Consider the following 22,988-nt stretch of genomic DNA (forward strand, 5'->3'; position numbering starts at 1 on the left):
TACCTAATATTCTAATACCAACTCTGGAGTGTTTTTCTACAAAGCAGTGTCTAAATATCCCTTGTGGTTTTTCATTTTGAGCCCCAAAGGGAAGCAGAAATAGACTGAAGAGGTTTATAAGAGACCATTCATTCAACAAAAGTTTGTTGATTCCTGACTTAACATTTGATTTTCAACACTATGAGCTGATTTTAATAGGTACTTGGAATAAAGTAGATATTTTATCAAGCAAGTCTTTGAGGAATAAATTGAAATAAGCAGAAATTCACAATCCAAAAAAGGGAAGGGAATAGCAATGACTATAGCATAGAAGTTTGAAATGTACTGGCCATCAAGGTAAGGCTAGATATCTTCCTTGGTTAGAGTGTAAGATAGGTCTGGAAAAATGGCAAGTGATGGAGCTAAAAAAACTTGGGGTTAACTGTTTAAGGCCCTGTGTTCCATGCTTTGGTTTCCCAAGTTGCTCAGTGGTAAAGAATCTGCCTGCCAATGCAAGAGACCCAGGAGATGTGGGTTCAACCCCTGGATCGGGAAGATCCCCTAGAGAAAGAGATGGCAACTCACTCTATATTCTTGCTTGAAAATTCCATGGAAAGAGGAGCCTGGTGGGCTACAGCCCATGGGGTCGCAAAAGTCAGACACAACTTAGCGATTGAGCACACATGAACATACCATGCTAAGTAGTTTGGAGTTTGGAGTTTAGTCTATAGTCAATAGAAAGCCACTCAAGATAAATAATAAAGAAAGTTTCAAATAGCAGGAAGATAGATTGGATGGAGGAGAAAATTAAGATGGGGCTTCCCCTGTGGCTCATTGGTAAATAATCCACCTACCAATGCAGGAGACACAGGTTTGCTGCCTGGACCAGGAAGATCCCACATGCTGCAGAGCAGCTAAGCCCATGTGCCACAACTATTGAGCCTGTACAGTAGAACCTAGGAGCCACAACTACTGCAGCCCTCGCACCCTAGAGCCCATGCTCTGTAACAAGAGAAGCCACTGCAATGAGAAGTCTGTGCACTACAACTAGAAAGAAGCCCCCATTCTCTGCAAGAAGAGAAAAGCCTGCACAGCAGCAAAGACCCAGCACAGCCAAAAATAAACAAATAAAAAATATTTTTTTTAAAGACAGAGGACTAATTAGAAGTTTAGTAAAAATACTTTAGGCAAGAAATGATGTAGAATTTATGTGAGGCAGTTGTCTTGAGGATAAAAAAAAGAGTTGTGAGAGATAATTGAGAAGTAAAATATGAAAGATCTTTATGTAAAATTTAGCAATTCTCTGAACATTTTTGAATTCTTAAAAATCTCAACTTTGGTTAAAGGAGAGGCTTAGACAGAAGCTGATTGCAACTTAGAGGATAGTAGCAGAGGAGCTCCACAGACCCTCTCCCCAGCAAAATAACCATAAATGGTGAAAATTAATTTTAGAAAACCAAACATTTAAAGTCACTGGAAATTGTCCTAAGGGTACACAGCAAGTGGAGAAACATTTATTCAAAGATATCTAAATCTTAGCAGTAAGAAAGTATAGCATTTGGGCCACAATCTATTCCTTCCCCTGCCCCAAACTCACCGTGACAGAAGCACTATTTGAAGTGAATGCAGCCAGGAATACAAGGCTCCCTCCCCGCTCCCCACCCCAGCTCTCAGTCTAAGGCTGTGATATCTCAGATTACCAGCACTTCTTACTCTCCCCAGCTCTGTGTTGCAAAATTTCTAATCCAGTCAAGAATGACTTAGAGGTTTAGAGCTCCCTTCCAACCCCCTAGTCCCACTAATGGAGTGGATGCTTAACCACAGGCAGAGCAGACCAAGAATACTAGGCCTGACCCACCTTTCTAGTAGCATGGATGGTAGGGCAGGCCATAAGAACAGAAAACTCCATAGCTCCTCCCAAGAGAACTGATTTTGGGAACAGAATGTGGAGAAGTTCAAGACTAAGGGCACTCTAGGAAACAATGAAGATTTTGGTTCTAAGAAATTAAGAGGAGTCTGATAACTCAATAATACAAGCAATAAACTATCCTGTAGACTAGCTAGCCATTTTAACAGAGAACCAAGGAAAGAGAGAGCTAAAACAAGCCCTCCTAGGATTAGAACAACTGTCAAAGACTGGCATCAACGACTACATCAAATGGCACCTGAAATTAATTTAATGAAACTGTCAACAATTTATGCCTCAGGGCCTTGTACAATATAATAGAACAATTAATTGACAGTTAGTGGAGATTAACATCTGATACCAACAGAGACAGATCACAGATCCCTTCTCAGCTTTATGGCTAAGATCAAGTGTAATGAATCACAAAAAGAGACAAGTTGCTAAAGCTAAAACCACTATCTTCCTGGGGTGATAGTGTACATATCCAGGGCAGCACCCTCTGAGGAACAACAGGGGCTGCATACTATGGGGTAAATAACTTTCACTGAAATAATCCATGTCACTAAACAAATAAACAGGTAAACAATTCCCATAAGGGAAAGTATCAATATCTATATATTATCTATAATGTCCGGTTTTCAGTAAAAATTTATGAGGCATGCAAAGAACCAGGAAAGCCTGACAACAGAAGAAAAAGCAGGTGATAAAAGCTCCCTTTGAGAGGAAGCATATGTTGAATTTAGGGAAAAAAGACTTCAAAGCAGTTACTATAAAAGTGTTCAGAAAGCTGAAGAACACCATGCTTAAAGAAATAAAGGAATATATGATTATTGCATTTCATCAAATAGAAAATTTCAATAAAGAGATAAAAATGAACCAAATGGAAAGTTGAAAAATATAGTAACTGAAATGAAAGACTCATTTTGTTGTTGTTTAGTCACTAAGTCATGTCCAACTCTTTTCAACCCCATTGACTGTAGCCCACCAGATTCCTCTGTCCATGGAATTTCCCAGGCAAGAATACTGGAGTGGGTTGCCATTTCCTACTCTAGGGGTCTTCCTGACCCAGGGGTTGAACCCACATCTCCTGCTTGGCAGGTGGATTTTTGCCACTGAGCCACCTGGGAAGCCCAAAAGACTCACTCAGTTCAGTTCAGTTCAATCGTTCAGTCATCTCTGACTCTTTGAAACCCCATGGACTGCAGCATGCCAGGCTTTCCTGTCCATCACCAACTCCCAGAGCTTGCTTAAACTCATGTCCATCAAGTCATTGATGCCATCCAACCATCTTATCCTCTGTCATCCCCTTTTCCTCCCACCTTCAATCTTTCCCAGCATCAGGGTCTTTTCCAGTGTGTCAGTTCTTCATGTCAGGTGGCCAAAGTATTGGAGCTTCAGCTTCAGCATCAGTCCTTCCAATGAATATTCAGGACTGATTTCTTTTAGGATTGGCTGGTTGGATCTCCTTGCAGTCCAAGGGACTCTCAAGAGTCTTCTCCAACACCACAATTCAAAAGCATCAGTTCTTTGGCACTCAGCTTTCTTTATAGTCCAACTCTCACATCCATACATGACTACTGGAAAAATCATAGCTTTGACTATATGGACCTCAGTAGAGAGACTCAATCGATTTGAGCTGGCAGAGGGAAAAATCAACATACTTGAAGACAGATCAACAGAGATTATGCTGTTTGAAGAGCAGGAAAAAACAATAAAGCAAAATGAATAAAACCCCAGAGAAATGTAGGACACCAACCGCTACCAACTCATGTGTAATAAGAAAAGAGTAAGGAGCAGAAAACATGTTTAAAGAAATAATGGGACTTCCCTGGTTAAGAATCTGCCTGCCAATGCAAGGTACACAGGTTCGATCCGCGAAGTTTCTACATGCTGTGGGGCAACTAGGCCCATGTGCTGCAACTACAGAGCCCATGTTCTAGAGCCTGAGAGCCACAAGTACTGAGCCCATGTGCCTAGAGCCCATGCTCTGCAATAAGAGAGGCCACCACAATGAGAAGCCCATGCACCACAACTATGGGGTAGCCCCTGCTTTCTGCAACTAGAGAAAGCCCACACACAGCAATGAAGACCCAGCATAGCCAAAACAATAAAATCAATCATTATTGAAATAAAAGAAAGAATGGATGAAAACACCACAAATTTAGTGCAAAACATTAATCTACATATCCAAGAAGCTCAAATATTTCTAGGTAGAATAAACCAAGATTCATATCCAGAAACATCATAGTAAAAAAGTTAAAAGCTAAAAACAAACATCTTAAGAGCAATATGAGAAAAATGACTTGTTACGTATGTGAAAGTCACTCAGTTGTGTCTGACTCTTTGCGACCCCATGACTGTAGCCTGCCAGGCTCCTCTGTCCATGGAATTCTCCAGGCCAGGAATACTGGAGCATTCCCTTCTCCAGGGGATCTTCCCAACCCAGAGATCGAACCCAAGTATCCCACATTGCAAGCAGATTCTTTACCATCTGAGCCACCATAAAGGGAACCCAAATAAGATTATCCGCTGACTTCTTTTCTGAAAAAAAGTAGAGGCCAGAAGACAGTGGAATGATATGTTTAAAAGGCTAAAGAAAGGAAGTATACCAAGAATCTTATAACTATCTTTCAAAAAAACAAACTGAGATAAAGACATTCCCAGATAAATAGTGAGAGAATTTGTTGCTAATAGACCTATGTTAGGTGCTTAGTTGCTTCAGTCGTGTCCAACTCTTTGCAAACTTAAGGGCTGTAGCCTGCCAGGCTCCTCTGTCCATGGAATTCTCTAAGCAAGAATACTGGAGTGGGTTGCCATATCCTCCCCAGGAGATCTTCCCGACCCAGGGATTGAACACACTCATGTCTCCTGCATTGGCAGGCGGGTTCTTTACCCAGGTTCACTGCCTGGGAAGCCCAGACCTACTTTACACGAAATACTAAAAGAAGTTCTTTATATTAAAATCAGGTGACCAAAAGCAGTAGCTGGAATCTACACACACACACACACACACACACACACACACACACACAAAACCAGACCACTGGTAAAAATAATTATAAAATATGGTATAATTACATATTTCTTTTTTCTTATCTTAACTGACCTAAATGAGTTTAAGCAAGCTCTGGACGTTGGTAATGGACAGGGAAGCCTGGTGTGCTGCAGTCCAAGGGGTCGCAAAGAGTCAGACATGACTGAGCGACTGAACTGAACTGACCTAAAAATCAATTGTATAAAACTTGTTTTATACAATAACTTGTATTGTTGTGCTTATAGCATATAAAAATGTAAATATATTTGATAATATCAGAACCAAGGAGGTGGGTGGGAGCAAAGCTATATTGAATTAAGAAAAAGATAACCAAATCATAACTCAACTCCACAGGAACAAATGAAGAGAATGAGAGATGGTAAATTAGAAAGACATCCTATGTTCATGGATTAGAACACTTACTGTTAAGATAGCTGCTACTGCTACTACTGCTAAGTCACTTCAGTCGTGTCCGACTCTGTGTGACCCCATAGACGGCAGCCCACCAGGCTCCCCCATCCCTGGGATTCTCCAGGCAAGAACACTGGAGTGGGTTGCCATTTCCTCTCCAATGCATGAAAATGAAAAGTGAAAGTGAAGTCGCTCAGTCGTGTCCGACTCTTAGCAACCCCATGGACTGCAGCCTACCAGGCTCCTCCGTCCATGGGATTTCCCAGGCAAGAGTACTGGAGTGGGGTGCCATTCCCTTCTCCAGTTAAGATAGCAACATTCCCCAAATTGATCTATAGATTCAATGAAATTCTTGTGCACATTCCATCTATCTTCTTTGTAAAAAATGACAAGCTGTTTCTAAAATGTATATGGAAATCCAAAGGACCCAGAATGGTCAAAAGAATTTTGAAAAAGAAGAACAAAGTTAGAGGACTCACACTTTCTGATTTCAAAACTTACTTCCACAGGTATACACATGTTCCCCATCCTGAACCCCCTCCAAAACATAGTAACAGAAACATCAATAAACTGAGCTCTTGTTAAGCGAAAAACTTACTTCCAAATATTGTGATACTGGCATAAGGATAGACACATAGAATAACAGAATAAAACTGAGAGTCCAGAAGCAACACATGGTCAGTTGATTTTTGACAAGGATGCCAAGATAGTTCAATGGGGAAAGAATGATGCTAGGAAAACTGAATATCCACATGCAAAAGAACGAAATTGGACTTCTTCTCTACCATAGACAAACTAACACAAAATGAATCATAGACTTAAATGTAGGAAGGAAAACTGTAAAAGGCTTTACTCCAGTAGAATACTGCAGAATACTGCAGAATGGGTGGCATAAAGAACAGGAATTTATTTTCTCAGAATTCTGGAGGCTAAAAGTCCAAGATCAAGGTGTCAGCAGTGCTGGTTTCTGATGAATCCTCTCACCTTGGCTTGCAGACAGCCACCTTCCCTGCTATGTCTTCATATGGCCTTTTCTCTCTGTGTGTGCATTCCTGATGTCTCCTTGCATAAGTATACCAAGCCCTATTGTATAAGGGCCCCACCCTTATGACCTCATTTAACATGAATTACCTCCTTAAACCTTAGACTTCCCTGGTGGCTCAGATGGTAAAGCGTCTGCCTACAGTGTCAGAGACCGGGTTCAATCCCTGGGTTGGGAAGATCTCCTGGAGAAGGAAATGGCAACCCACTCCAGTATTCTTGCCTGGAAAATCCATGGATGGAGGAACATCCATGCTGCTATGAACATTCATGCATGTGCACAAGCTTTTGAGTGAACATGTTTTCTTTTTTCCTGAATATATACCTAAGAATGAAACTGCTAGATCATATGGTAACTCTGTTTAACCTTATGAGAGTTGCCAGACTCTTCTACAAAGTGGCTGTACAATGTATAGTCCATGGGGTCGCAAAGAGTCAGAGGCGACTGAGCAACTTCACTTCACCTCCTTAAAAGCCTCACTTCTAAATACAGTCACATTGGGGGTTAGAGCTTCAACATATGAATTTTATGGGGGAAATTTTGAGTTTATAACAAACATTTAGAGAAAAATATAGGATTAAACCTTCCTCACCTTGGGTTAGGCCCTGTTAGATATGACACCAAAAGTATAAGCAAATAAAGGAAAAATAAATTGGAATTTGTCAACTTAAGATAAACTTGTGTTTAACAACTGTTGGGCTTCAAAGGACCCTTTCAATAAAGTGAAAAAATACCCACAATATGATAGGAAATATTTGCAAATCATATATCTGGTAAGAAACTTGTATCTAGAGTATGTAAAGAACTCTCACAACTCAACAGCAAACAGATAACCTAATTTGAGATGGGCCAAGAATCTGAATTGACATTTCTCCAAAGATATTCACATGACCAATAAATACATGAGAAACTACTGAATATCTTTAGTCACTAGGGAAATGAAGATGCAGACCATAATGAGATACCATATCACACCCTCTGGGATGGCTGTAATCAAAAAGACAGAAAATAAATGTTTTTGAAGATATGGAGAACTTGGAACCTTCATATGTTGCTGATGGAAATGTAAAATAGTACAGCCACTTTGTAGAAGAGTCTGGCAACTCTCATAAGGTTAAACAGAGTTACCATATGATCTAGCAGTTTCATTCTTAGGTATATATTCAGGAAAAAAGAAAACATGTTCACTCAAAAGCTTGTGCACATGCATGAATGTTCATAGCAGCGTTGTTCGTAATAGTCAAAAAATAGAAACAACCTAAATGTATATCAACTACTCATTGGATAAATAAAATGTGATATACCTGCACAATTGAATGTTTTTAGTAATAAAAAGAAATGAAGTACTGATACATGCTTCAACATGGATTAACCTTGAAAACATTATGCTAAGTGAAAGAACCCAAACATAACAAGTCACATATTGTATGATTGCATTTATAAGAATAGTATGACAAATCTATAGAGATATAACGTACATGAGTGATTGCTTGGCCGGGGGTGGGTACGGAATGATGGGACAAGTGTTGAAGGGAAATGGGGAGTGACTACTATGGATACAAGATTTCTTTGGAGGAATGGTGAAAATGTTCTAAAATTGATTATGGTAATGGTTGCAGAACTCTGCGAACCCTAAAAACCACTAAATTATTTACTTGAAATTGGGTAAATTATATGGTATGTGAAGAAGATCTCAATGTTACTGTTTTTAAAAATAAGAGAGAGAGAGGCTTAATTTTAGGCAAGTGCAAATCAGTCTGTGGAGTAGACCACAGGGTCAGCCTCGTTTCTAGATACTTTAGTATGCTTTACGCAGCACTGACATCTTTGGCCTTACCCAAGCCCTACTTCATTTCACCTGTATATCTCACCTCTGCACCCTCTTTTCTACAAGCAGTTCCTTGGCTCCATAGAAGGGACAGGAACCAGATGTTATGTGTGGTCTTGCTTCAAGAGACAGGTCCTCTCCTGTGCTTAACAGGGTTGTTTAAGATCATTCAATAAATAATTATTGAACATCTACTATTCAAAATATTATTTAATATCATTCAAATTAGACTGTGAGATACTTTTAGGGGCTATATGAGATGTTTTGGGGGACTACAAATATGAATAAGATTTCTTCAAATTCAGGTAGATTTATCTGTGGTACAAAGTAAAAACTAAGTTCATAAGAGCAAAAAAAAAAATAAAATTCTTTGAAACACAGAAGAGGGGAATCAATGAGAACATCACAAGAGGAGACAGCATTTGAACTGGGCCTTGAAAGAACAGTTAGGATTTCAAGATATGGAGAAAGCTGTGTAAACAGAATATCATGAGCAAAAGGACAAATGGTAGATGTGTGTCATTTATATGGTATAGTGACTAGTTAGTGCGACATGAGTCTAAGAGATTGTCAAAACCGGTTTCACACTTACTGCCTTATCTCAATTTATGTTCAAGTACCTTGGCACACAAAGCTGATAAAGTAAAGCTATGAAGCTGATATCAAATATTACTGCCTCTCTTTTTTTCCTCTCTATCCAAGAGGTTAAGGTGGGTCAATACTGCTACAAGAAAGACCCTTTGCTCCCCATGCTGCCCTGTGCTGTGGTTACTGTTCTGGCAGAGCCATGGATCAGGAGGAGTTTGCAATCTGATGATCTGAATCATATAGTCATTTTTAATTTTAAACTTAAGAGTTCTGTGATTTAAAATATTTGTCAATAGATCAAAGATTTAAATGTGAAAAAAAAGAAACAAAGCACTAGAAGCATTCATGGGATAAAGCTTTTTAATAAAAGCTTCTGAGAAAAAAATATACTGTAAGCAAAATGGAACTTCAGACAAACTGGGAAAAATACTTGCAACACATATAATGGGCAAAAGTCCAATTTCTTTAATATTTATTAACATATTAATAACAGAAAGATGGGCAAATCAATATAAATTGAAGTATATGAAAATACAGAAAGTTCATAGGAAAAGAAATACGGCTGATTTATAAACATAAGACTCACAGCCTTACTCAAAATAAAAGAGCTACAAATTAAAATGCAAGGATATTCTATCTCTGATCCATTAGAGTAGTAAAGATCAAAAAATTATTAAAGCCTGTGTTTACAAACATGTTGGAAATAGGCAGGCAGTGCTGGTTGGTATGTAAACCGTGGAATTTCTTTGCAGAATAACATGGGGATGACTATCATCATTTAATGTACATGTAGTGAAATGTTTAGAGAGAGGAGTACCAATGTTTGTAGCTTACTTAGAAATGTATCCAAAATTGGAAGGACTGTTAGATGGATATAAAATGATTTAAAAGTATAGTAAAATATTAATGGTTGAGTCCAGATGATGTGTAAAATCTACAGGTGCCACTATAAAATTCTTTCCTTTTTTGTTTGAAAATATTCAAAATTAAATGTTGGAAAAAGTAATATGCATGAATATATGACTCAGTAGTTAGGAATTTACCTTGATATACTGGTGCATATGCACAAAGATATATAAATACACAGATATTCATTGCAGCATTGATAGTAGTGATGAAAGATTAGATACAACCCAAATGTCTTTCATTAGGGAACTGGTTATACAAATAGCTTTTCAGTGGAATGCTATGTAGTCATTTTTTTTTTTAAATGAGGCAGATATATTTGTCTCCAAGTTGTATATTAAAAAAGCAAGGTGTGGCATAATATACTACTCTTTGCATAATTTTTATATATGCATAATGTATCTCTGATAGGATACAGAGGAAACTGGTTAAGATTGGTTTCTTCTAGAGAGGAAGCTTGGCAGGGTGGGAGTCATGTGATCCTGATTGGGAAAAAAACTGTGTAATTGTTGGTATTTCCCTTGATGGCCAGGAAAGGAAAGGAGTTAGTTTTTAAACAAAAATGGATCATGTTGTACACACTTGGAAGCAGTATAGTATCTTGGTTAGGAACTCAGTCTCTGAAATGAAACAAAAGTTGACAGTTGAGTCCTATTTCCACTAGGTATCAGTTTCATGACTTTAGGCAAACATTTAACTGTAAGCCTCAGGCAGAAAACAGAGGTAACCACCTCTTAGAGTTGTTGTGAAAATTGAATGTATAATTCATGTAAAATATTTTATTTATAAGCTCTTTTTGTATAGTTCAAATTTAGATTATCATTTTTACTCTCCATAATATGGTTTTGGGTTCTTAAAATCATAATCTTCACCCACTTCTTATTATTTAGTCTCCCTCCAAGCCTTCTTTAAAATGTTTATCTTTCTTTTTCCAGATGCCTAGGTTTATACATTTAAACACCAATTAGTTACCTATAGAATTAGAAGTCTGAGAACTTTCATTAAAACAAATATCAATCAAAATTCTTCCATTTTAAAACATGCTGGTGTCTCACTTAGTTGAAAACTAGCCTAGGACTGATTTGTGGTATTATTTTTATGTTTTAGGAATCAAAGTGCTTCTTGATTCCTAAGCAGGAGTAGGACTCTTTGGGAGTAAGGGGGTCAGTTAGTCACTATGGCTGCCTTTAAAGCCTGTAGTGATAATTAACTAGCTCTATACCTTTATTCCCTTTTTCCTCAGGACTTCATATTATCCACAGCCTAGATGAAGTTAATTTCATACAGAACCTTGTGTTTTACATTGAAGCTGCATATAAAACTGCTGTAAGTACTCATGTTGGAATGAATTTTAAACATGTGATGTTTTAAATATACTGAACAACCTATTCCTTCTCCTAAGGCTGCTCCTCATAGTGAACCAATCTATAACACTTCTGGCAGAAGTTGCCTTCGGCCTCTTTCGTTACTAAGCTCTGTCATCCTTCTAGTGTTTATGGTTAAATGGGAGTAGGATAGCTAAGGAGTATTACTGGTCAGTTAGCTACTTAGAAATAAAGTTTAGTCGTGTGTTTAATATCATCTGTAGACATTGATTCAGTGCTTACTATACAAAAATAATTAATCTTTTTTACAACTACCATATGAAATAGGTTTTTAATTAAGTCATTTTTAATGAGGTCATAATATATTTAACATTTCTCTCAGAAATTACTATTCTTCATTGCACGATGCTCATTGTGTTGAAAATGGCTGTTATATATAGTTCAGTGTTTTACTTGTTTAATTGTTTTGGTTTGATTAGTTGTTTTTTCAGGTGTGAGGGAAAATCTGGAGCCTGTCCCTCCTTATTTACCAGAAGTGAAGTGAAAGTCGCTCAGTCGTGTCTGACTCTTTGCGACCCCATGGACTATAGCTCACCAGGCTCCTCTGTCCATGGAATTCTCCAGGCAAGAATACTGGAGTGGGTAGCCATTCCCTTCTCCAGGGAAGAGTAATTCTAATGTAGATATATGTGGTGCAAACAGATATTATTTGTTGACAGGTTTTTGTTTTCTGATACCATAAGCCTGCTGTGATGCAGGGTAAAAACCAGGGTTTTCTGACCTCTGTTGCAGCCAAGGTTGCAGCAGTAGAATTAATGATATTTGTGCCTTCTCCTACTCTAATATCTGCTGCACAGACTAGGGTAGAGCTGGGTTTAGGGGCAGATGAGACTCACTATGGGATAAATATGGCTTACCTTTCTGAAACTTCATCTTTTGACTCAGAGATTTGACATTAAAAGTAACTTAAGGTAAACACCAAAATAAATACAAGTGTGTTTGTGCATGTGCAAGCATGTATGTGCATATGAGTATTTCCAAGTTCTGCTCAATGAGAGAGCATAGAAGCCTGACACCACAGTGGCAATGAGCACTGGTACTCAGGTCTTGAATATAACTCATTCTCTAATAAAAAGAATGAGAATTCCTTGTAAAAGTGGTTGATTCCAGGACTGGGGCAGGGAAAATACAAGATGAGATTATACTTGAGCATCTTATAATGACAGAAAGCAAGGAAGTGTTTTTAAAAATGGAGCGTGTTAAAAGAACACAGGAGCCAATCTAGAAGAACTCCCAATGGCCAGAGCTGGAACAATTTGAGCAAAATAAATAATGGTAACATTTTATTACAACCCAGAGGATAACCTAAATATCTATAAGTTATACTGATATAAATAAATAGCTGAGTAAAAAAATGAGGGAGAAAGAATAGCACTTCCTTAGAGAAGGACTGCAATTAATGAGTTATAGGTAATAAAGGAACTGGAAAATCACCATTGAAACACCACTATAATTGTTGCAGGGATAATTCACTGATGGATGCTAAATTAGTGGATGGATATTCAAGGAGAAACAAGATATTTGCACAGTCATAAAGTGTATCTCTGAAGATATATATTAATTACAGGCATATCTCATTTCACTGTTTCACTCTCTTGCACTTAGCAGTTACTTGTGATGTTTACAAATTGAAGGTTTGTGACAACCCTATGTCAAGCAAGCCTATTGGTGCAATTTTTTGAACAACATTTGCTCATTTCATGTCTCTGTCACATTCTGGTAATTCTTGCAGTATGTCAAATCCTCCACCAGCAAAAAGATTTTGACTCACCCAAGTCTCAGATAATTGTTAGCATTTTCTAGCAATAAGATATTTTTAAATTAAGGTATGTACATTGTTTTTTTAGACTTAATACTATTGCACACTTAATAGACTACAGTGTAGTATAAATATAACTTTTTTGATTCTTAATATAAATTTATTTATTTTAATTGGAGGTTAATTACTTTACAATATAACTTTTATATGTACTGGGAAACCAAAAAGTCATATGATTTGCTTTAATGCAATATTTGCTTTATCACCATAGTCTATAACTGAATCCACAATATCTCCAAAGGATGCTTGCAATTAGTATAATAATATAATAGGAAAATGGTAACAGTAGAATGGAGAAACTCTGTAGACACTACCTTAACCAAGTGATGAAGGTTAATGTTACAAGTAATAAGACATCAACATTGTGTACCCCTGATATGATGCACTAAGAAGGAGCATAATGTTTGTAGAATTCTAGTATTCTTGCCAAAAGTGCATAACCTCAATCTAATCAAGAGAAGACATCAAGGAAACCCAAACTGAGGGAAATCTATTAAATATATGACCATTAATCTTCAGAAAGTGTCAAGGTATAAAAGACAAGGCTTGAGAAACTGTAACTGGAAGAGATTTAAGGAGGCATGACAAATGCAGCATGGTATTCTGGATTGCATCCTGTAATATAGTAAGGCTATCAGTGGAAAAACTGGTGAAATCCTATGAAAGCCCATAATTTGGTTACTAATATTTTACTCATGTAAATTTCACTTTGACAATTGTACTATGGTTATGTCAAGTGTTAACATTAAGGGAAGCTGAGTGAAAAGTGTGTAGGAACTCACTACTATTTTTGAAACTTCTCTGTTAATCTAAAGTTATTTGGAAATGAAAAGTTTTTAAAAAGTAATTTTAAATGTTATCTTTATATTATCGAGGAGCTGTATAGCACTATGGTTTGGAGAACTTGGACTCTAATTTTAGTCCTGTCATTCATTAACTATGTGACCTTGAGTGAGTTGCTTAACTTCTCTTTGCAGCTCAGTTTTGTCATTTATAAAGTGTAAGGATTAAGGATGATAATAGTGTAAAGTGCATAAGTAAGTTCTTGGTACATTGTCATTGCCAATAGAGAATAAAATTAGAATGGATATTTAAGATAAAATATTTGGGATGATGTTTAGGCTCTGTTTCTTAGATCCCCTAGATATCCGCTTTGATGAAAAATTTTGATAAGCACCTCTTTAGATGAACTAAGTTACAGTTTTTAGCCATCAAGATATCTTCTAACTTCTTGGAGTTCCCAGTAGAACTGAAAGCTACTGTAGAAATAGTTATAGGGGGAACTCAACTCCTTGGCCTCTCCTTAATAAGCATTGTGGGCAAACATATGTATGGCAAGTTAGCTAATATTTATGCCTTTTATTCAAGGGTTGTATATCTAGTAAGCATTTAGTAGTGGTGACTTGCTAATGGTGTGTTGGTTATTTTATGCCAGGACTTCGGGATATGGGAACGTGGAGACAAGACCAATCAAGGAATCTCAGAATTGAATGCCAGTTCAGTTGGAATGGCAAAGGTAAAATTTTCCTCACTCTGCTTTTACCAAGCGTAGGATAAGTCTCATACACTTTTGCCATAGATAAAGCCTTGACATGAATGTGGACTGTCATCAAATTAATTGATCTTTTAAACCATAGGCAGTGTCCAGAGTCTCCCATATAATTATGGGCATGTAGGTAAAGACTTCTTTCATAAGCTCTAGATTTGTATGTACAACTGCTTTTTTTAAATATAAATGTATTTATTTTAATTGGAGGCTAATTACTTTACAATATTGTATTGGTTTTGCCTTTTGTAGCATATCTCTATTTACATATCCCACAAGGACCTCAGAAAACATGTCTTAAACTAAAATCATCTCTACCACAACAAAAACAAACAAAAGGAGGCTTATTTTCCCTTCCACACACCAAGTTGAGAAAGCTTGATATCAGGAAACCATCTCTCAATTCTCCACCCCACTCACTCTCCTGCATCCCCATACTGTTATCTTCATCATCATTATTATCTTCCACTTGGCTTCATCATTTCCTTCCTACTGCTGCTGCCTTAGCTTTTATCTCTGAAAACAGCAAGAAGGCATAAAACTGGATAGCAGGAATAGGATCAAACATATCCATTATAATGATAAATATACATGACTTAATTTGTTTCCCCTACCTAAAAGCAAAGACACAGGTTGATTTAAAAAACAAAGAAAGGAAATTCAGTCTATACCTATACCACTTCTAAGAGCTCTAAGACAGCAAATTGCCACAGAAAAATTTAAATCAGAAAGATGGACAAAGTCTGGCCAAAATAAACAAAAAAGAGTACAGGTGACTATGAATTCAAATGAAGTACAATTTAAAGCCAAAAGTATTACATGGAACAAAGGGGACAAAGAGGGTCAAGATAAAATGAGAAAGTCTGGCCTGGAATGTAGTTTCAATTAATACAGAGAAAAATATATTAAAAATACAAGGCAAAATAGAAACAGTTATAAGGGGACAGCTTAACACTGAGAGGCAATGACAGATAAGATAAAACCAAAAATAAGATTATAGAAAATTTAAACTATATAATTAATGTGGTTTAATAAATTTATATGTAATTTTGTCCTTATATGCATTCCCTCGGTAAATGTTTTTCTTTTTAATGTATTTTTGATTACCAAAATGATACAGATATTGAGCTTATTTTTAAAAATTAAATCATACTCTAATTTACCTCTATGAAACCTGATTTTTTAAATACAGCAGCCTCAAATTTTACTGAACAATATAACCAAACATCTTCTTTCATACAAATAATCTAATTCAATGTTTTCAGTTGCCATACAAATTTAATAATTACTCTATTGATGATAATGCTTTAGTGAGGATCTTTGTACATACATCCTGGTGAACCTGCATGAATATTTTTGTAGGATAGATTCCTAAAAGTGAAACTACCAATAGTTAAGGGATGTACACTTTAAAACTGCCCTCCAAAACAATTTCCACCAGTTTACATTTTCCCCATTCATATATGATGGATATGGGCTTCCCTGGTGGCTCAGACAGTAAAGCATCTGCCTGCAATGCAGGAGATCTGGGTTTGATCTCTGGGTAGGAAGCATCCCTTGGAGAAGGAAATGGCAACCCACTCCAGTAATCTTGCTTGGAGAATTCCATGGACGGAGGAGCCTGATAGGCTACAGTCCGTGGGATCACAAAGAGTCGGACATGACTGAGCAACTTCATATGATGGATATATGCCATCATGTGCCATCTGTATCATTTTCCTCAAACCCTCACTAACTCTGAATATTATCAATATTTCTGAATAATTTGATTTTAAAAAATTTTAACCACTGAAACATTTTTCTACATTTTATTTTGAAATCATTTCAGACTTTGGGAAACTTATAAGGACTGTGCAAAGAATTCCCATATACCCTTCATTCAAGTTCCCTACTTGTTAACATTTGTTTGTTCTTTCTGTTTACACATGCACATTATTTTTTCCTGAACCAGTTGAGAGTAAATTGCAGACATGGTGCTTCATGCCTCCTAAATATTTCAGTATAAATTTCTTCAAAGACAGTCCCATCACCATGGTCCGATCATCAAAATCAGGAAATGAACACTAACATCATACTACCATGTAATCCAAAGATCCCATTCAAATTTCTTTAATTGTTCCAGTAATATCATTTATAGCCAAAATCAAAAACAAACAAAGACCCTTATGATTCAGAATCCAATCCAGGATAATATGTTACATTTAGTTGTAATATCTCTTTGGATTTCTTTAACTTGGAATAATACTTCAGACTTGACTTACCTTTTTATGATCTTGGCATTTTTAAAGATTAGAGGCCAGTTGTTTTATAGGATGTCCTTCAGTTTGATTTTGTGCGATATTTCCTCATGATTTGACTCAAGCTATGCATTTTTGACAATAATACCATAGAGATAATGACGTGTCCTCAGTACATCATCAGGAAGTATAGCTGTGGATTTATCTCATTACTGTTTATGTTAAGTTTGATGACTTCATTAAGGTGGTATCTGCCATATTTCTCTGCTGTAAATTTCCTATTTTCCCCTTGTAATTGTTAAGTATTTTGTTCCTGGATGATATCTGCACAACCCATTAGGTGTCAGTTAGACATGATTTCTCCAAGGAAGCTTTCCGGAATTACCTGTATCCCAAAGATTAAGTCAGTTTTGTCTCATAATTGAGAAGCTACAAATAACTAATAAATATTTGAAAGAATATTCAACCTTGTTAGTGAATTAATGCAACTGACTCACCATTTTTCTATCCAATTAGGAAAAATTTCAGAGGTAATTCTTGGTTTGCATTAAAGAAGTTAGTACACAGCTGGTGTTAGTTACATTAGTACAAACTGCATGGAAGGGAATGTAGCATTATGTCTTAAAAATTGTTTATACCCTTTGACCCAGTGATTCTATTACAGGGAATTAATGCTTAAATGATAACTCATTCTACTCCGTTTTTATGAGTTTAACTTTTTAGGTTCCACACATAAGTGATATAATATTTGCCTGACATCTCATTTAGTATAAAGCCCTCAGGGTACATCCAAGTTGTCATAAATGGTAGGATTTCCTTCTTTCTTATGGTTGAATGATAATCCATCACACACACACACAGGCAGGTGCATACACATATACTTCACATCTTCTTTATCCATTCATCTGTTGATGGAAACAAATCATTTCTCTATATTGTCAATGATGCTGCAGTAAACATAGGACTGTATATATTTTGATATCCTATTTTTATTTCCCTTGGATATATACCCAACAGAGAAATTGCTGGATCATATGGGAGTTCTATTTGTTATTTTTTGAGTAACATCCATAGTTATTATTTTCTATAGTTGCTGAAACAACTTCTATTCCCATCAAGTGTATACAAGGCTCTCTTTTATCTACATCTTCACCAATACTTATATTTTTTTATGATAACCATTCTGAAAGATGTGAGGTGATTGTGGTTTTGACTTGTGTTTCCCTTTTGATTAGTCATGTTGAGCATCTTTTCATGATCCTGCTGGCCATTTCTATGTTCCTTTTGGAAAAACTGTGTAGTCAATTCCTTTGCCCATTTTTAATTGAATTATTTGTTTTTATGTTATTGAATTGTATGAGTTCTTTATATATTTTTGACATAAACTTATTAGATATGTGTTTCACAAAAAGTCTCTTCCATGCTGTGGGCTGTCTTATATCTTTTGTTCTTCCTTTTCTTTTTTTAATTTATTTTTTTATTTAAGGATAATTACTTCACAGAATTTTCTTGTTTTCTGTCAAACCTCAACATGAATCAGCCATAGGTATACATATATCCCCTATCTTTTGAACCTCCCTCTAGATTGATACACAGCCCCTGTTTGAGTTTTCTGAGCCATACAGAAATTCCTTGTTGGCTATCTAGTTTACATATGGTAATGTAAGTTTCCATGTTACTCTTTCCATACATCTCACCCTCTCCTCCCCTTTCCCCATGTCCATAAGTCTATTCTCTATGTCTGTTTCTCCATTGCTGCCCTGGAAATAAATTCTTCAGTACCATTTTTCTAGATTCCATATATATGAGTTAGAATATGGTATTCATCTTTCTCTTTCTGACTGACTTCACTCTGTATATTAGGCTCTAGGTTCACCCACCTCATCAGAACTGACTCAAATGCATTTCTTTTTATGGCTGAGTAATATTCCATTGTGCATATGTACCACAACTTCTTTATCCATTCATCTGTTGATGGACATCTAGGTTGCTCCCGTGTGCTAGCTATTGTAAATGGTGCTTAAATGAACAATAGGATACATGTATCTTTTTCAATTTTGGTTTCCTCAGGGTATATGCCTGGGAGTGGGATTGCTGGGTCATATGGTGGTTTTGTTGCTAGTTTTTTTCAAGGAATCTCCATGCTGTCTTCCATAGTGGCTGTATCAATTTATGTTCCCACCAAGAGTGCAAGAGCGTTTCATTTTCTCCACACCTTCTCCAGCATTTATTGTTTGTAGACTTTTTGATGATGGCCATTCTGACCGGTGTGAGGTGATAGCTCACTGAGGTTTTGATTTGCATTTCTCTAATAATGAGTGATGTTGAGCATCTTTCATGTGTTTGTTAGCCACCTGTATGTCTTCTTTGGAGAAATGTCTATTTAGGTCTTTTTCCCACTTTTTGATTGAGCTGTTTGTTTTCTCTGGCATTGAGTTGTATGAACTGCTTGTATATTTTGGAAATTAATCCTTTGTCAGTTGTTTCATTTGCTATTATTTTCTCCCATTCTGAGGGTTGTCTTTTCACCTTGCTTACAGTTTCCTTTACTATGCAAAAGCTTTTAACTTTCATCAGGCCCCACTTGTTTAATTTTGGTTTTATTTCTGTTACTCTAGGAAGTGGGTCACAGAGAATCTTGCTTTGATTTATGTTATCGAGGGTTCTGCCTATGTTTTCCTCTAAGAGTTTTATAGCTTCTGGTCTTATATTTAGGCTTTTAATCCATTTTGAGTTTATCTTTCTGTATGGTGTTAGGAAGTGTTCTAATTCCATTCTTTTACACATAGCTGTAGTTTTCCCAGCACCATTTATTGAAGAGACTGTCTCTGCCCCACTGTATATTCTTGGATCCTTTGTCAAAAATAAGGTACCCATATGTGCATGGGTTTGTTTCTGAGCTTTCTATCTTGTTCCATTGTTCAATACTTCTGTTTTTGTGCCAGTACCATACTGTCTTGATGACCATAGCTTTGTAGTATAATCTGAAGTCAGGAAGGTTGATTCCTCCAGCTCCATTCTTCTTTCTCAAGACTGCTTTGGCTATTTGGGGTCTTTTGTGTTTCCATATGAATTATGAAATTTTTTGTTCTAGTTCTGTGAAAAATGCCTTTGGTAATTTTACAGGGATCACATTGAATCTGTAGATTGCATTTGGTAGTATAGTTATTTTCACAATATTGATTTTCCTACCCAGGAACATGGAATATCTCTCCATCTGTTTATGTCATCTTTGATTTCTTTAATTAGTGTCTTATAATTTTCTGTGTACAGTTCTTTTGTCTCATTAGGCAAGTGTGTTCCTAGATATTTAATTCTTTTTGTTGCAGTGGTGAATGGGATCGATCCCTTAATTTCTCTTTCTGATTTTTCATTGTTAGTATATAGAAATGCAAGTGATTCCTGTGCATTGATTTTGTATCCTGCAACTTTGCTAAATTCACTAATTAGCTCTAGTAATTTTCTGATATTATCTTTAGGGTTTTCTATGTACAGTATCATGTCATCTGCAAACAGTGAGAGCTTTACTTGTTCTTTTCTGATCTGGATTCCTTTTATTTCTTTTTCTTCTCTGATTGCTGTAGCTAGGACTTCCAGAACTATGTTGAATAATAGAGGTGAAAGTGGACACCCTTGTCTTGTTCCTCATCTTAGGGAGAATGCTTTCAGTTTTCACCATTGAGAATAATGTTTGTTGTGGGCTTAGCATATAAGGCCTTTACTATGTTGAGGTAGGTTCCTTCTATGCCCGTTTTTTGAAGAGTTTTAATCATAAATGGGTGCTGTATTTTGTCAAAGGATTTTTCTGCATCAAATTGAGATTATCATATGGTTTTTATCTTTCAATTTGTTAATATAGTGTATCACATTGATTGACTTGCATATATTGAAAAATCCTTGCATTCCTGGAATAAACCCAACTTGATCATGGTGTATGAGCTTTTTGATGTGTTGCTGAATCCTGTTTGCTAAAATTTTGTTGAAGATTTTTGCATCAATGTTCGTCAGTAATATTGGCCTGTAGTTTTCTTTTTTGTATGTTGTCTTCGTCTGGTCTTGGTATCAGGGTGATGATGGCCTCGTAGAATGAGTTTGGAATTGTCCCTTCCCCTACAATTGCACTCGTCTCACACACTAGTAAAGTAATGCTCAAAATTCTCCAAGCCAGGCTTCAGCAATACATGAATTGTGAAATTCCAGATGTTCAAGCTGGTTTTAGAAAAGGCAGAGGAACCAGAGATCAAATTGCCAACATCCACTGGATCATCGAAAAACTGAGAGAGTTCCAGAAAAACATCTATTTCTGCTTTATTGAATATGCCAAAACCTTTGACTGTGTGGATCACAATAAACTGTGGAAAATTCTGAAAGAGATGGGAATATCAGACCACCTGACCTGCCTCTTGAGAAACCTATATGCAGGTCAGGAAGCAACAGTTAGAACTGGGCATGGAACAATAAACTGGTTCCAAATAGGAAAAGGAGTATGTCAAGGCTGTATATTGTCAACCTGCTTATTTAACTTCTATGCAGAGTACATCATGAGAAATGCTGGGCTGGAGGAAGCACAAGCTGGAATCAAGATTGGCGGGAGAAATATCAATAACCTCAGATATGCAGATGACACCACCCTTATGGCAGAAAGTGAAGAGGAACTAAAAAGCCTCTTGATGAAAGTGAAAGAGGAGAGTTAAAAAGTTGGCTTAAAGCTCAACATTCAGAAAATGAAGATCATGGCCTCTGGTCCCATCACTTCATGGCAAATAGATGGGGAAACAGTGCAAACAGTAGCTGACTTTATTTTGGGGCTCCAAAATCACTGCAGATGATGACTGTAGCCATGAAATTAAAAGATGCTTACTCCTTGGAAGGAAAGTTATGACCAACCTAGACAGCATATTAAAAAGCAGACATTACTTTTTCAACAGAGTTCCGTCTAGTCAAAGCTATGGTTTTTCCTGTGGTCATGTATGGATGTGAGAGTTGGACTATAAAGAAAGCTGAGCACTGAAGAATTGATGCCTTTGAACTGTGGTGTTGGAGAAAACTCTTGAGAATCCCTTGGACTTCAAGGAGATCCAACCAGTCCATCCTAAAGGAGATCAGTCCTGAGTGTTCTTTGGAAGGACTGATGTTGAAGCTGAAACTCCAATACTTTGGCCACCTGATGGGAAGAACTGACTCATTGGAAAAGCCCCTGATGCTGGGAAAGATTGAGGGCAGGAGAAGGGGATGACAGAGGATGAGATGGTTGGACGGTATCACCGACTCAATGGACATGAGTTTGGATGAACTGCAGGAGTTGGTGATGGACAGCGCAGCCTGGCGTGCTGCAATTCATGGGGTCACAAAGAGTCGGACACAACTGAGTGACTGAACTGAACTGAAGGGTTAGTTCTCTGGTTGGCTAGGGTCTTGGAGTCAGTGCTCCCACTCTGAAGGCTCAGGGCTTGATCTCTCTCCAAAGACCAGTCTAGGTCCAATCTACCAACAGGAATTTCACCCAAAATGAAAGGGCCTTTACTTGAGTTCCAAAAGCCAGTGCATAAGAACACAACAAAGATCTCTGACTCAGCAAAACTTAGGTATCGCCTACCACATGGACAGACCTTGGATTGTAACAGATGACTAGAGGGTCTGTCTTTAGCAGTTCTTTTTCATCTTTTTGATTGTTTCTTTTGTTGTATAGAAGCTTTTTAGTTTGATGTAGTCCCTTGTATTGATTTTTGCTTTTGTTGCTTATAATTTTGGTGTCATATCTAAAAAAATCATTGCCAAGACCAATGTGAAGGAGTTTTATGTTTATCAGGTCTTATGTTAATCCATTTTGAGTTAATTTGTGTGCGTGGTGTAAGATAGGGGTCCAATTTCATTGTTCGGTGTGTGATTATCCAATTTTCCCAAACCATTTATTGAATAGACTATCCTTTTCTCATTGAGTGTTCTTGGCTCCCTTATAAAATATTAACTGACTGTAAATACAGAGATTTATTTCTGGGCTCTCTATTCTGTTTTATTGGTTTGTGTGTCTACTTTAATGCCTATATAATACTGTTTTAATAACTATAGCTTGGTAGCATAGTTTGAAATCAGGATGTATGATGCCTTCAGCATTGTTTTTCTTTTTGATAATTGCCTTGGCTATATGGTGTCTTTTGTAATTCCTTACAAATTTTAGGGTTTTTTTTTCCTGTGAAAAATGCCATTGGAATTTTTATACAGAGTACATTGGATCTATAGATGACGGGGTAGTATAAACAGTTTAACAATATTAATTCTTCTGATCCATGTACATGGCGATATCTTC

At 36.8% G+C, this 22,988-nt stretch overlaps 1 protein-coding gene across 5 annotated transcripts in view; it reads left to right on the plus strand.

The window, feature by feature from the left end:
• Positions 1-22,988, plus strand: part of PHKA1 (phosphorylase kinase regulatory subunit alpha 1) — a 179,137-nt gene that overhangs the window by 12,433 nt on the left and 143,716 nt on the right. For all 5 annotated transcript variants that reach the window (XM_068963076.1, XM_068963079.1, XM_068963078.1 and 2 more), the window contains exons 5-6: positions 10,938-11,020; positions 14,334-14,414. In XM_068963076.1, coding sequence (XP_068819177.1) covers positions 10,938-11,020; positions 14,334-14,414 — 164 coding nt within the window. The remainder of the gene's footprint in view (positions 1-10,937; positions 11,021-14,333; positions 14,415-22,988) is intronic.

Source organism: Capricornis sumatraensis, chromosome X (genome assembly GCF_032405125.1).
Source record: "Capricornis sumatraensis isolate serow.1 chromosome X, serow.2, whole genome shotgun sequence".
In the NCBI taxonomy this organism is placed as follows: Eukaryota; Metazoa; Chordata; class Mammalia; order Artiodactyla; family Bovidae; genus Capricornis; species Capricornis sumatraensis.